The 15,709-nt window shown below is 42.8% G+C and overlaps 1 protein-coding gene across 1 annotated transcript in view; it reads right to left on the minus strand.

Annotated features, from left to right (window-relative positions):
• Positions 1 to 6,249: 6,249 nt before the first annotated feature.
• Positions 6,250 to 15,709, minus strand: part of DYNC1I1 (dynein cytoplasmic 1 intermediate chain 1) — a 183,524-nt gene continuing 174,064 nt past the window's right edge. The window contains exon 15 of the mRNA XM_014312120.2: positions 6,250 to 7,206. Within this exon, the coding sequence (XP_014167595.1) occupies positions 7,096 to 7,206 (111 nt within the window). The 3' untranslated portion in view covers positions 6,250 to 7,095. The remainder of the gene's footprint in view (positions 7,207 to 15,709) is intronic.

Consider the following 15,709-nt stretch of genomic DNA (forward strand, 5'->3'; position numbering starts at 1 on the left):
CAGTGATAAAGTCAGGTTAAGATGAAGTTAATGTTTGCACTTGTAGGCTATGAAAACACCTGCAACTTGAGAACAAATTACTACAATTCCCCTGCCCAGAAAAGACATCTTGGAGATGTCACTCAGGAAAAAAGAGAAACTTTTTCCTCAGTCAGAAGCGAGGATTGAAGCTTTGATATTTTGATCTTTACTATTGGTGGAAGGTTAGTACTTATGAACACCCGGATCACCTAGTCACTTGATAGTCCTGTTGGGTGTCTTCTATGATAACCTCTAAGATGAGGAATTTGGCTTTTCTTGTCTCCTTGGAGTGGGGGGGTGAGGGGTGGGTGCCTTCAACCTTGACTGTAAACTGGGGGAATGCACAGATGCAGTGTCTCTGCAGAAGAATGAGTTTGCAGTGCAATATCACACTGTGCTATAATTTGTGGACATGAAATGGAAATCACTCTGATTTTCTATTTGTATTTGGGTCATCATGCAAATTATTCTCTTGGACTACTTTGTATTTTGAAGTTACTGGTGAAATGGAGCTCAGGGGTATGAGTAGCAGCACTTGTGAGGTGAGGGGAGCAGATGACATTTGCCTGCAGCTGCATCCTGGAGTCTGGCTAAACCACTGGGCTCTGACAGACAGCAGCTGCTTCCTCCCAGCCCTGTGTATCTGAGTCTCCCCCAATGACAGCTCCTCCATTTCAAAAATTGGGGGGAAAGAGCTCTCCCTTGTAATAACCCTTCAGAATTAACCATCAGGATTTTTGGTTAAAGCATGTCACAGAAGTAAAACATTCTCACTGAGCACTGCCTGTGCTAGCATCACACATGAGATTTTAGGCTGTTTAAGAGCTGCTTTTATATTTCATCCCTCAGATTTGCCTGATATAGAAGGGGTTTCTGTGGAAAGTCAGCAGCTCTGGGAAAATGTCTGAGTGCAGAGCTGCACCTTCTCCCTGATCCAGGAGAGGAAATGCCTGGCCACTGGATGGACTTGGTTGGAAGCTGCTTCCTCGTGACTCATTCTGGAGAGGGACACCCAGGCTGCACCCACCAGAGCACGTTCCTCTGCTGCCTGACACTGAACCCCAGTGCTGCTGGGGCTTTGCAGCCAGCCATGAAGAGGAATTAGAGCTGGGTTATTGTAGGGCTTGCACAACTTCTTGGCTCCTGTGATAAAAACCATTCGTTGCTTGTGTTCCACAAAACCAATTTCTCTGCCTCCTGGTGCCCTCTCATTCCCAGGCCTGGCAGTATATTTATGACTTGTTCTTTATTCTGGGATGAATGGCAAAGCTCCCATCCCAGGAACAAAGCTCAGGCACAGCTCTCCTATGGCAGATCCATCTCAGAAGGCCACAGCCTTCATCTTCGCTGAGCAGGGCTGGACTGACACCCCCACCTCATCCATGGTGGCCTTTCCCTTTGCCATTAACTTTCCTGGAGGATTGTTCTCTCTTTCTGCCCATCTCTTCAGGGTCAGTAGACAGCAGAGGTAGGGGCAGAAGTGTTGAAGAGCCAGTGGCTGCTTTGTTAACACAAAGCAGAGTTCAAAACATTCCAAATCGTGCTGCAGCTCTGCCCAGAGATCTTGGGGAAGATCTGTGCCCACAGTCGGCTTCCTCCAGACACAAAGGATGCATTCCTGCTCTGAACAGCTTTCAGGCCAAGGAATTGTCAGATTGCCTCGCAAACAAACAAAACGCCCTGAGGACAATGTTTGTCCTCTCTTGGTTTCTGGGTGAGTTATGCAAATGGATAAAAAGTAACCTCACTTGCTTCCTGCACTCCAGCTAACTCCCTGTGACAGCGCTTCTAGAAAAGAGAAATGGCCAAATACTGGTGATGTTACCTGTCAGACTGAGAGTGGGGAAGGGGTGTCCCTGAAGCAGGTACCCTGTGGTCGTGTTTCTCAGTCCAGCAGAAGCCAGGAGATGCTTTTCTGCCTGGTCCCTGGGGAATGGGTTGGGTTTAAGCTGACTTAATATTGACACTTTGCAGGGATGCTTTTGTAAGAAAACATACCACTTCAAAAATAAATTGGGCAGGTTTTTCTAAACCTGCTAAAAATACAAAACCTGACAAGCGGCTCTGCATCATCTTAGGAGGGGACAGCCTGCTTGGAATGACCTTGGCTTAGCCTCTGTGTGCGCATACATGTCACACTGCCTGCTGCTGAGATCCTCTCCAGTGGCACAAGGACAATCAGGAATCCTCCAGCTTTGCTGTTTAAACACTGCTGTGAAACTCAGACTGTTTTTGTTTAAATATTTGCCGTTTTTTGCATAAGCTAGAAGGCAATTTCCAGAGATAGTGATAATTTGTGAGTTATTTAATGGTTGAGAATATACAAATCTCGAGATGTTTGTATTTTAAGTGTCTCCAGAGACCTTCAAATACATCAAAAAACACAGAAGCAGCCTGAGATGAAGTGGTTTCTTTAATGCCACGTGCCATGTGGTGATTCTGCTTTCCGTATGGTGGACAGCAGATAACTCAGGCTGTGAGACTGTGCAGCCTCGCCTAGTGCTGAACCTGGGAATGTCATCAAAGTGTCTGCTGCCCTTCAGAGAGATGACATTTCAAGGTAGTAATAATTTTGACTTCTCCTTGCCCTGTTCCTCATTGCACCAGGAAGCAGTACTATTGCTTGCAAGGTTCATCCCAGCTGCTGTAGTTACATTGCCTGGCCTTCCTCACACCCCTGCCTGTGCAGACACTGTGTACCAGACATGGTGGTGTTACTTCAGAAGTGTCTTTGCTTATGACTTTGAAGGAGAACCGGTCCTGTAAGCTTCCCAAGTACAGGTAGCTGCTCTATAGCACCCTTGGGCACTGAGTCCTGCCTTAGGAGAGTATCCTTTGTCACTGGCCAATGGAGACCATCCCACTCCATGTGGGATGCTGTTTTGCTCTGTGACGGGTTTCCAGTCTTCTGCTGTGCATGCTTTTCATCTACAGTTGCTAAAACTCTTTGGAGCTTTTTCACCTGTCTTGTGTAAAAGAACCTATTCCTAGTTGTTTCTTGTTTCCATAGCTCTAAAGATGCAGGCTGTCATTTGTAGTGTGAGATGATGATATTCCAGGGCATGGTAGGGGCTCTGATGTTTTCAGAAGTAGCAGATGTTTGGGGCATTGGTTTTGGGACTCAGGAGGAAACACCTTCCATCTTGAAAAATTTCTTATGGAGCACTTGCCGAGTACCCTGTGGAAAAAGCTGCAGCTCTTGAATCGTTGCAACCCAGCGCCATTTGTCCTACCTGCTTTTTCTCTTTGAAGTAATAAACTGCAGGTAATTCTGTGGAGTCTACTCTCAGCAGCAAAGAGCTGCTCTGACAGCCTTTCCATGGAGATGTTTGTAGTGTTCCCAGACTTCAGAGGTAGCCTATTTCACTTCCACCTTTCAAAGATCCACTTGGACCAAGTGCTGTTATTTACATGATGGATCTGGCATTCCAGCCCGATGCTGAGTTTTGTGTGTCCTGGTCAAATTCCAGTTTGGCCAGTGTTGTGCAGATGTTCTTGCAGTATACCCTGGCTATCACCTTCTTTCTCTGTTACATGGGGTGTCTTGAGCTAAGTACATGTCATAAAGGTGAAGAATCCTGCTTCACCTTTCAGCTAATGCCTCCAGCTCCCACCCCCAGTGCCACCTGTCATGTCTCCCCATGTCCTTTCACAGCTTTTTTCAGAACAAATCCCATGTCCCTGGCAACATCATTCCTCTGCCTCTTGCCTGTGCTGGCATAGCTCTGATCCTTGGCACTGAAATCAAGGGGGACTCTGGACTTTCCTTCAACCAGTATAGGAGATTTGTCCCTTCCACATGTACCTCACAGTCCTCTCCTCCATGCTAAAGCTCAATTTAGCCTCTTCTTGCCACTTGCCTACTTCTGCTGTAGTTGGGTTTGCTTTTTCTGACCTCTGTGGTTCAGATGTGCTCTCCAGCTCAGTCTGAGCACACAGTTTGTCCTTCACAGAAAGCTCCCTTGCAATGGCCCTAAAAGAGCCAGGCTGTCTTCTGACTCATCCCTCACCTAGAGCAGTCATGGCAGCATCGGGGCAGTGCTAGAGCAAAGGACATTATGTTCTTTATGTTCTTTCTTCTATTCTCTGGATGTTTGTAGGCAAAAGAGACAGGAGAAAATGATTTCTTTTTTGGTGAAATTAAAGGATAAGTTTGTACTTATTTCCCTACTGGGCAGATTCTGAGTAACATTTTGTCATACGGGCTGTTTTAGAAAGCCAGTGAAATGCAGCTATTTGTTTAGCAGCAGGAAAATCAAACAAACAAGAACTGTGGGAGGTTCCTGGAAGGGCAGCAACAAGGGCAGGTCAGAAACTCCACTGTAGGATAATCATGAGCAGCAGAAGGGAAGTAAATGCTTCTTGTTCTTGGGTGCTTTTCCATCTGCTTCAGCTGTGTGAAATGGTTCTTTCATGTTATTGCTCTGTGTATACAAACCTGGTGATTTCTGTCAAAATTCAGATCTTTTCCTTGTTCCCTCTGTGTACTGTTGAACTCCACACAGCACAAAAAAGAAAAAAAGGAAAGAAATATTTCAAAAACGGACTTTGGTCATACTGATTTGCACACAGCAGCAACTGCTGAAGGTCCTATGAGGCTGCTCTTAAAACCATTTCAGAAGCTATTAATGCTATAAAGTAGGGAGAACTTGGACATGAACATGAAGACCTCCCCTTACGTTCCAAAAGCTAAATGGTAATATGGAAAAAGTAGAAGAAAATTTGCCAACTGTTCCCACTGAACTGATTATGATGAGTGTGAGACAACATTGGCTTCATGCCCTTCTCTTTATACCACAGGCACTCTCACATGGTGTCCTCACACTTTGCAATGTGCAGCTACTCCTCAGGGTGGAAGGGTGGTGGATCCCCACCTGTGCCTCCCATGAGGGCAGTACTTTGCTGTGTATCCACCCGTGCATGTTCCTGGTCTTGTGACCCACTGAGAACCAAAGTGTGCCTCCCCTCTTCCACTCTGCACCACATCTGCCTCATCCACGTACACAGACAACACTTATGGTTTCTGAGAAGAAAACAGGGCAAAACTGGGGAAAAAACCCTAGAGATGATATCTAAACTGCTCCTTTACAGTCATTTCACCTGGCTGTTTGTTAGCATTCATCTTTAAGCTACAGAAGTGCTGCAAGTGCTACACTGGTTCTTCAGGACAACTCCCAAAGCACCCAGGGGAGCATCAGGAACAAAAAGTTCTCTAACACATAGCTCCAATCTCAGGGTACCACCCAAAAATGACTGATATATCTCTGCTAAGTACTGGGCCTTCTGGGAGAAGATGCTCCCCAGAGCCCAGTGGCAGGACACCTTCATGGACACTGGGAGATAGTTGCAGGTTCCACCATGAAGATGAAAGTAGCTCATGCACTCTCACAGGGAGGTGCCTCTAACCACCAAGAAGATACGGGAAATGCAGCTTTTCCTAAGGATTCATTTTCTCAGCCTACCCTGGCTTTAGCAGTGCAGACTTCCCAGTGCTTCTGGATCAGGCCATAGCCCCAAACATGATCAGATGTTGTGTTCATTCCTCAGCATGGCTGCCCAAAGATGAGATGTGGCAACAAGACAAGAAACTTCATGTACAACATCCTTCTTGTCAAACTTGCAGTGTTTCTTGCTAAAATGGTTTACCTCCGTACCCCTAAATGTGAACCACTGCTAAACCCAGATGTCAGAGCTGTCCTCTGGCTCAGCAGAGTGTTGTGACGTGGATGTATCGAGCAGCCTCACCACCAACATCCATCTGGGCTACAGCACTCAATGAGACCAGTCTGCACTCTATTTCTTTGCTCAAAGCCACAAGAGATTGTCATAAAGGAGCTTGTTCCTCTGTCCCCTGTGCCAGTCTGTCTCTCAAGACAGTCTCAGGAGGTCTTGTCTCTCCTGCTCCTTTTCTTTCAGCACATAAGCCAGCATGCTGCTGCTCTACGTGTGCATGTGTGTGCAGGTAAGCATGGAGGGAGAATAAAAATTAGCCCAGAAGCTGACATGCAAAGCTTAGTGCTTGCCCATGGAAAATTAGTAGCAGGGTCTGATCCACGCAGGTCCATTACTGGGCAGTCCCAATGCTGAAGGGGCTATCTATCTATTTACAGAGCAGCTGCATGAGTTTTCTGTGCATCAGGGCAGTCACATTTACCCAGTGCCTCACCAGTGACTGGTAATGAACATGTTGAGCACTGCTGGCAAAGAAAGATCAACCACACTGCAACAGAACAGGCCTGATACATTTTATTGGCAATACTGGTGTCATACTTGGGAACCACAACCCTTTGTCAGACTTTTAGTGTTAACTTGCATGACAAGTATCAGTGACCAACTGTATCTGAAATATAGTTAAAGTGCCTAGAAATAATAGGCATCTTAAAAAAAAAAGGAAAGGGAGCTCATTCCATCCACTCAAGCCAACCTGTATAGATCTTACATCTTAAGCACAACTGATGTACTGTAATTGTTACGTGGACTTTAATGTAACCTCTACAGCAGCACACAGACAATGCAGTTCTCTCATTATGCACATGCTTTAGGATCGTTTATTTTAATGCTTTCAAATAAATATGTTCCATGCAGCACACCGCAATAAATAAGGAGCAGCAACTTTCGTATAGTACATCCATTCATAATGTAAGTCACCATGTGATACACCACATCTAAAGTCTTTGGCCCAGTCCCATACAGTGAAGCACACCACATCTGCACATAATCATATCTGGCTTCATATGGATTTAATAGGACTATGCCAGAAGGGCAATGTGAGCACAAGTTTAACCAGGGGTTCCTAGCTATTAAATACAGCTACTAAGTAGTTAAAAGGCAACAACTAAACCCATAAAGGGTTGATTTGTCTTTTCTTTCTTACTTTTCAGACAGAAATATAAAGTATGAAAATGCTCTGGATATTTTCAGCCTTGTGTAAAGCAGTGTGATTAACATGGAATGCTTTGAGCAATACTGGCATGTACACTGGCATCAAAAGCCACAGCAGGACTGATCTGACACCAAACACTGGCGCACCCGGCGAGGGAAGCTGCTGCTCTGGCGGGCGCTGCTCCTCTCCCTCTATGCCGAGAGCTCCACCGCCCCCTCCTCCTCGCTGTCGGCTCGGTTGGCGCGGATCTCCACCAAGGTCCGGGCAAAGCGCGTCCACTCGTCGTTGTGTGGCACAGCCAGCTGCAGGACAAACCAGTGAGAATGAATTCAGACACTGCCGCTGCAGGACTGGTTCTTGCTCTGGCCCAGAACTGAGGCACCTCCTTTGAGGAGAGCTCCTACTGCAATCAGCAGAGCTGTGCACAGTGAAGCACCACGGCATGAGCCTCACCAACCCACTGGGGGTTGGCACCTGGGAACTGTGGCCAAGTTCACATGGCACACCTGGCAGTTTCCTATTCAAGTACCAGCCAGAAGGAGCCTTTAGTCAGTGGCAGAGCAAAAGGCTTTATCTGCTTGATTTTGTAGTGCTGCTGCAAAATCTACCCCTTGGTTAAAATATTTCAGATTTTCCCAAGAAGAGCAAGGCCTTGATCTCTACATGTACAAACATGTGTGTTTCACGTTACACACCCAAGCTGGCCTTTGGCAGTCAGCAAGCCTGTGTCCAAGTGTAATTGTTTGCAGGACCCAGGTTAGTGTGCACAAGGTAACAGAGCTTTTAAAGCACTCTGTTGAAACTATTTTCCTGAAGTTCATTAAAGCTCTAAGTAGTAAAATAAATATATTGTGTTATTTTAGTTACCCTCCTCTATGCTAAGGAATTCACAGTTACAGGAAATGCATTACAATGGAAATGTTATACCAACTGGATACTGCATTACTAGTCTGACTTTTTTATATCATCATGCAAGATCCATTTCCATTTAATACCATTGATGTTTCTAATGAAGAGCTCTTGAACATTAGGCTTCAAGAGGGATGTGTAATCTAAATAGCTGAACTTCCAGACAAAATGCTTTAGTGCTATGGCAAAATAATACTGCAGTCATTTCCAGCTGGATCCAATACTGCAATTTCTGGAAGATAATGCAAGCTGGGATTGAGATAATTAAAAAGAAAAAAAAAAACCAAAACGAAACACAAAAACAAAACAAGCACTTTTCTCAACTTTGTTTTCATTAAGCCAAATTCCAGAAAACAGCAACAAGCATCCACATGATCCATGCAAGTTTTTACTGCCCTCCTGAAGCGCTGTGATCACAGCCTGCATATAACACGAAAGAATAACTGTTTCAAGACATTACACACTGCTTGGTACTGAAGAAGGCAACTGTTTTGGAAACTATAATAAACTGCTGTCCACCTTAGCAAATGGATGCCTCTGGACTGAAGAATGGGTATAACCACAGCTAATCCAGTATGTACTACCCAGTTCAATCTGAACTGATTTAAATATTTTAATACACCACAAGAAGTGTCAAGCAGACAGTCAGTTAACTGTGTCCACATGGCACTAGTAGATCATAGGCATATCATAGGCATATCATAGGCATATCATGAGGCATATGGTACACTATACTGGAAAACAGTCAAATTATTCTCTTCTCATTACATCTTGACTGGATACACACAACTGGAGACTAAGAAAATGACATGACCCAGCTGAGGAAAGAGCTGGTGTGTATGTCCAAGGCTACCTGTGTGTGGAAGCTCCACATACACTGCTGCAAGTGTTAATTGTAAGGACAAGAATTTGCAATACAAGATCTAAACATCTCCATATCTCACTGCTGATTATCAGGTTTTTTTTTCCAATTAGTTTTTCTCTGACTTTGCCTCTACATCCAGTCTTTTGTGGAAAACACAGCGTGTTTTTTAATGCTTACCAGGTATTAGACATGTATTATACATGTATATCAGTGACTGAGTTACATTTTGAAGGGCTGGTGTGCACGTTTCATGTTTTGCCTGTTGAAACACCAAATATAATACAGTTAGCATTAGCTCAGGCTATGGACTGAGAAATGCAACCTGTGAAAAAGTCATGTCAGCCCAGTTAATATAGGCATCGTTGCAGTCTCTGGGCTTTCCATTCTTTGTCTTCCACTTCTGGCATTTTTCTCCTTTACTTCTCCCAGGAATGGAGACCAGAGTTACAAGAGTAAATAATTTTAGACAGCTGTCTCTCACACTCACATACACAGATGTGGATCTGGGATGGCCTATACTTGAAAGACCACTCTGTTCTTTCAAAATCCTTCAGCAGAAGGAACTGTAGCACCAGAAGAGAGGTCAGTGCACCAGCTCAGAAGTGGCACACGTTTGGCCACAGCCACACACCTAGCCTGGCTTCTGTGTAGTAGTAAGGGGCAGTGCAGAGATCCTGCTATCAGAGATGGAACCAAAACCAGCTGTGCAACCATCTCCCTGTTATTACTACATCTCCTAAAAGATTTCATTTCTTCTGATGTGTACAGCACTACCATTTGTCAAACTCTTGAATGAAATGAGTCTCACTGATTTCAAGTAGAAAAATCTTCTAAGTGGAGCAATATCCTAGGCAAAGAACTTTCTGAATTTAATAAAGCATCACTGCTCCTTGTCTTCTAGTCTTTAACAGTATGACATTGTATATTAAGTGGCTGAAAAAGAAAATATTTCATTCTAAAGAAAAAAATTAAATATATTTACAACACTGAGATTATTTAATTGTCTTTACTCCACAGCATGGCCACAGACAAATAAAATCAAAGTCCAGGCTATTAAAACAACTTGCTATCTCAAACTTGAAGAGTCTCCCCAGGAATGTATGCATTACATGTGTTATTTTTAGCTGACAGTATTAGCAACGTCTGGGCCATTTCTAGTGACTTGGTTCACAAAGCAATTAATGACTGAAGTCAATACCTTTAGCACAGAGGAAAAAATATTCAGTGTCCACATGCAACCTAATTCCTTACAACTTCATCTTATTTTACCTTATTCAATTTCATGCACTGCATCATGCTTTCAACAAGGGACCAATCCTGCTAACAGACTGTTAGTAAAATAAACCTCTCTAATATAAATTCTTCAGGGATGCAGAGGGAAACCTTGGCAATAATAAAGTCAAAGGAAAAATTGTCTTTTATCCTCCAAGCCCATTCTTTCTGCAAAGGCCCCAATACTAAACCACAATAGTTATACAGGAAAAGACCACAAATAGAAACAAAAGTATCCACAAACTCCAATTCAAATTCTTCTCTTGGTTAATGCTCCCCTTCCAGTCATTTTCCATTCAAGCTCCTTCATCTGGGCGCATTGTCACCCACAAGTGCTGGAGACCTGAGTCTACCTGTGGGATCTCCCTCTCAGCTCTTCTGCACAAGTTTTTCCTGCAAATACCAGGGCAGAGGTAGAAGGAATGAGGAGATACTCCATGGAGGAAGGGCACAGGTTTAGAGCTATCTGGGTGTTCCTCACTCATGTGACAATTTTTCCGTCCACTTCCAGTTACTACAAAGCAGCATGTGTTAACTTTCATATCATGATGTTGATGCAGGGTAGAAATGTTCACCAAAGCATAATATAATAACTTATTTGGGTCAGGTTATTTGAATGAATGATGCTAAGGTATGGAGCAGAACAAGAACATAAGAGCTATTAAGTGTTTTCCTCTGATCCCTTTACAGTGAAAGGCGAATGCTACTCACACCTAATTAATTGACTGAATTACTCACATTGCTTCAGCTTTAACATCATGGTACTTTTAGGTTGCATCAGAGAGTAATTATGATGAGGAAAACCAGTATTATCTATGAAAAATGGCTGCCAGGATCTTCCTGAAAAGCACTCGTCCTTGCCATACTGATGTATCACCATTCTACATGACTTATCCAGTACACAACCAAACTGTGTCTCACAGAGCTCTTGAACCTTGTGGGGCTTCTATTTCTTGGGAGATCACTCTAGCCAAGCACTTCCCTAACCTGTCAGCTTTCCTGCCCAAAAACATGCCCCGCTCCCCGCTAGAACTGACCAAGAAGATGCTTTGTGTGCATTGGTAGGCATGCGACAGAGTGCCCCGTCCCTGAGGCTCACCAGGGAGCACAGGCAGCACCAGGCATGTGAACTTCACCAAAACCAGCCTCCTCCACCTCCTCCTGGAGCCAGAGGCTTCCTCTGTGTGCAGATCTTCCAATCCATACAGCAGAGATTTGACAAACACAAGCTGTACTTCTGTGTTTTCCTAGAAACTGCAATTAGCAACTTCACTGAACACTACTACTCTGAAAACTGTGACAGAATTCAGGAAGAGGAGATCCTCTGACCAGACATCTCTTGATGCTGTCAGAGCTCTGAGACAATCCCAGCAAGCAGGAAAGGATCAAAAGAAAACAGTGTCTGAAGATACAAATCAACATAAATTTCATTTTCAGATAAATTAACACCTTCTAGTACATTTGCTCTTTAAAGTTAGGGAAAAGGAAAGAAAAGGAAAAGGAGAAAAAGAAAGGAGCAGAGAAGGAGAGAAGAAGAGAAGGAGAGATTTTGAGACAAAACTCCCAAATCTTTGAATGTGCCTTTTAAAGGAATCTATCCAGATGGCTGAAACAAGATATTACAAGGTATTTCAAGACTTTTGTATATTTCCCTCCTATCCATCTTTTTTATGGCTGAGAGTGTTTCAGCTGAATTTGTCCAAATCCCTCTATAGCTTCAGTTTCCCTAAAAAAAACCACTTTCCAGCCAATGATTTATTCACTGAGGATATTTCACTTTATTTCTGGCTCCTTGCCTTTCCCGAAGCCTCTAAATCTTTGGGATGGGAGGGAACAAACTCTTCCTGTCTTCATCCCTCTAAGCTCTTGTCCATCACAGCTCTTCTTTGAGGGCAGTGGACTCCGCTGAGAAGGAATCAAAATGCAATTTCAGCAGCAGCAGCAGCCACCTCCACTTCAGAGGAACCAGTGTCCTGTAAGCTCAAAGGCAGCACAGTTGTCTACGTTGAACCTGTTCCATTTCCTTTTAATGACTGTACCTCATGGGCATATTTCCCTGTCACTGAGACACCAGCTCATAACCTGCAGCACTGATCACTGGTGAAATTATTGTGTGATCCCAGTCACCAGTTTAGCAGTCACTCTTTTTTTGGCTTCACCTAGAGCTCAGAAGCCTCAAAGCAAAAACAGCCATGGGAAGAACCTCCTCAGCATTGTCAGTGACTGCGAGGTTGTTGTGAAGGGGCAAAATTCTCCAACCAGCACGGCCTGTAATGCTTCTGACCCACACATCCCATGGACACAGGTGTAAGTGGAGAATCTGACAAGGAGCAGCCAAACCAGGGCTCACAAGATCTGCCAGAGCCTGTGGTTGCAGCCGGCCCCGCCGCCCCCGTGCCACACACTGTTTTCAATTACACGTGTGTAGACGAGCCGGCATGGTGGTCCAAGACACGCTCCAAGGGTGATAGCAGTTCCCAGTTCAAAAGTCTGTGACCCATTCAAACATGTTGTGGAAGCACAATGCTTTCTTATTTTTGTGTTAAGAACAAGCTTGTTCTGATCTAAATTGATGGCTTTCTTATAGCTAATTACTGTGCTCCAAAAGGTCAGACACATCCCGATTAACACGCATCTTTTGTTAGCTGTTTGGAGGCAAAGGGTGATCTTATTTTAGACAATTCTGTTTACTTGTCTCTGCTTCCACAGAGCTGTATATGCCATAAAATCTCATATCTAACAGGGAAAATAAAAACGATATAAAAATTGATGTTCCAAAATAGCCTGTTGCTATTACAATTTTTTAGAAGGGCAAGTTAAACACTCTTTGAAGAGATAGCTAATTAAAACGTAAAGAATACTCAGATTAATCTGAGATTGTGGCAAGTCTGGTGAACTAGTGACTAAAATCTCAGATTTCACACTAAGTTATTTGTGTATGTGGCTTATCACCATTTTAATATTCCTTCAACTCAATTTAACAGCATCATCAAATAAACATAGCTTCAGGCAAATGTAGCTTTAGCTGTATTTTCTCTGAGCAAAATTTTCATCAACCTATACTGTCTGTATCTAAGTGCTGAAAAGAAATCTGCTGCAAATACTTCAAGCAATGGATTAACATCTGAATGCAGTTATGACATCGCAGGTAAAAATGTGTTTTATGATGATAAACTATAACTACTTGAACTCGATGATGTCTAAAAAGTAGAACAATCACTTGCAGAATGAGGATCACAATACAAAGAGTAATGAACAATTATAGTTCCACTTTCAGAACTGATCCTATCTTTTGGAGTTCAACAGATGTTTTGTCACTATTGTTGAGGTGAAAACAGATATGAAAATGTAAATATTAAATATCTTAATACACACATAGAGCAGGCAGGAACACACCTATTCTGGCCCTGGTCTTGCCCCCCAGAATCAATTACAGGCTGCCTTTGATATTTTTCTCAACCTATATGGATATTTTATTTCCTGAAAAAGCCTATATTTTTTCAGGCAACACCCTATGCCACACACATGGATGGAAACAAAGTGGGAGGTAATATGCAGTGAAATGGCCACCAAAGTAACCAAGAGCACCCTCTCCACATAACTGAAGTACCACTGTATTTAACTCTTGGGAGAGCTGAGCATCACTGTTAACAATGGATGAAACCACTGGCAGGAACTCAAACCCCACATACTGCATGCAGATGATTTTAATAAGATACAGTGTTTAGACCACAAAGGATACACTCAAGAGTAGCTCTATATATATTTGTTTACTTAATTGAAGGGGTGGAATACCATAGGCAACATAAATACTGCATTTATTCTATGCACAGCAGTCAGTCTAGTGTCACAGACACAATATACACCACCCTTCTATGAAGTTAATTACTTAGCCCTCATCTAGATTAATGTCTGTTGTGATTTATTTCTTTGCAATTCACCAGCAGGGTCTGATTTAACTAGTGCTGCCTTAGTAAAAAAAAAGACAAAATATTAACTTATATCAAAACCCTCCAACTTAAACAAAAACTGAATCAATTTTCAACAAACTCTGACTTTTTTCTTCTAAGAACAGTAACTTCTGAATTGTTACACAGTTGAAGCTAAATTATGTTTTGAATACCAAGCTAACAATAGTGTTATTTTAATAATTTATATGTAATGTGCAAAGATATGCTGTACAAAGGGCCTACATAGAAACTGAACATTTGAATGCTCATTAATTCTTTTCCAAACTTAGTACTCTTTGTCTGCATCAGTCATCTTGATGCCAGTCTACCAGGAGAACAAAATAAAGCATAGCCTGTAAATTATACATACATAACACATAAATGCATGTTAACAGAACATTAAGACTGCAGACTGTAACACTTCAAAGATAAGAAATGTCAGAGTTAAGACTAACTCCCTCAATTTAAGCATGTTATTAATTTTGTGTTATGGTACTGTCTTTAATCTTAAAAAAAAGAAAAAAAAAGAAGTAAGAAACAACAAAACCTGTGCTAGAAGCAAACACCAATTATGGAAAACTTCAGCCTGAAGGATTACAACTTGATAGGGCCTATAGAAAAGAAAACAAGGAAGTGGGAAGTATTTTTAATTGTAGACAATGCGACAGTTCCACTTCCAAAACCAGAGTTGGCTTAGGCTCTCCTGAGTTAACCAGGAATGGTGTCCAAGCTATCAAACAGATTATGCCTCCCTCAATTAACATATCAAAATGCTGCACTTGATATCAACTACAGAGGATAAAACATTCAGTAATCATCAGTCACCCTTAGAGAATTGACTTCAAACTGAAATTTCAAAAACTTTTATTTCCTTAAATCACTTCTTATTTTTAAAATACTGTGGCTGACTACAAGTTTATAGCTTGTTCTTCAGCCCACCGCTTTTACCAATCACATTGGGAGGAGCCTCTCTTACGCATCTCCCTCAAGGGATACTTTCAGTGGCAGAGAGTATTGGCCTGTAAGACCTTAGAAACAAAAGACGTAATCAGCAGAAAGAGCAGAAAGAGCATCTGCCATGCTTGAGGAAAGCTCACAGTTCTGCTTCAACAGAAGTGGTGCCCTAAGCAACAAAGTTCTTGCAATTCCCGCCATTCCATTTCTCCTGTAATGCCACCAATTTACAGGTGGACTGACAAAAACAGTGAGGCATGCTGCCTGCCTTCACCTCCCATGGGGATCTCAGCCCTGCTCCAATTGTCATTCCTCAAAGTCAATGAAAACTCCTGGAATTTTTTACATGCGTTTCAGAACATTTAACATTTGGAGCTAAGGCATCAGGATTCCTCCTCTACCAAATTATGTTATCAGTTGTCATCATTGCACAAGAGAGCCTAAAAATACTAAATGAACTGAACTAGAAGGTAAGGAGCCCTCGACCTGTTCTTTCCAATACCTACTGTTTTGTTTGGTTTTTTTTTTACTGACAACTATATTGATTGGAAGAATGGGTTCATCATTCTCACTTGAAATACCAAAGCTTCAGCTTGTGGGGTGGCTGCACTGGCAAAGGTGCCTCCCTGGAAAATCAGCTGCATGAAGGACTGTTGCCTCAGGGAAGAAATAAATCATACTCAGCTCAGCTTGCTTGCCCTCCAGACCAAGCTGGCCATGTCCATGCCATGATTCATGCCAGGAAATCTGTCAGAACAGGAATTGTAAAGGACTTCTGCCACAGCTTTCTGGCTCTCAGCTGGCAAACGGACTCTCATCAGAGCAGCTTATAAACTGATTAAAGATTTTAGCCAG

Source organism: Geospiza fortis, unplaced genomic scaffold (genome assembly GCF_000277835.1).
Source record: "Geospiza fortis unplaced genomic scaffold, GeoFor_1.0 scaffold138, whole genome shotgun sequence".
NCBI lineage: Eukaryota > Metazoa > Chordata > Aves > Passeriformes > Thraupidae > Geospiza > Geospiza fortis.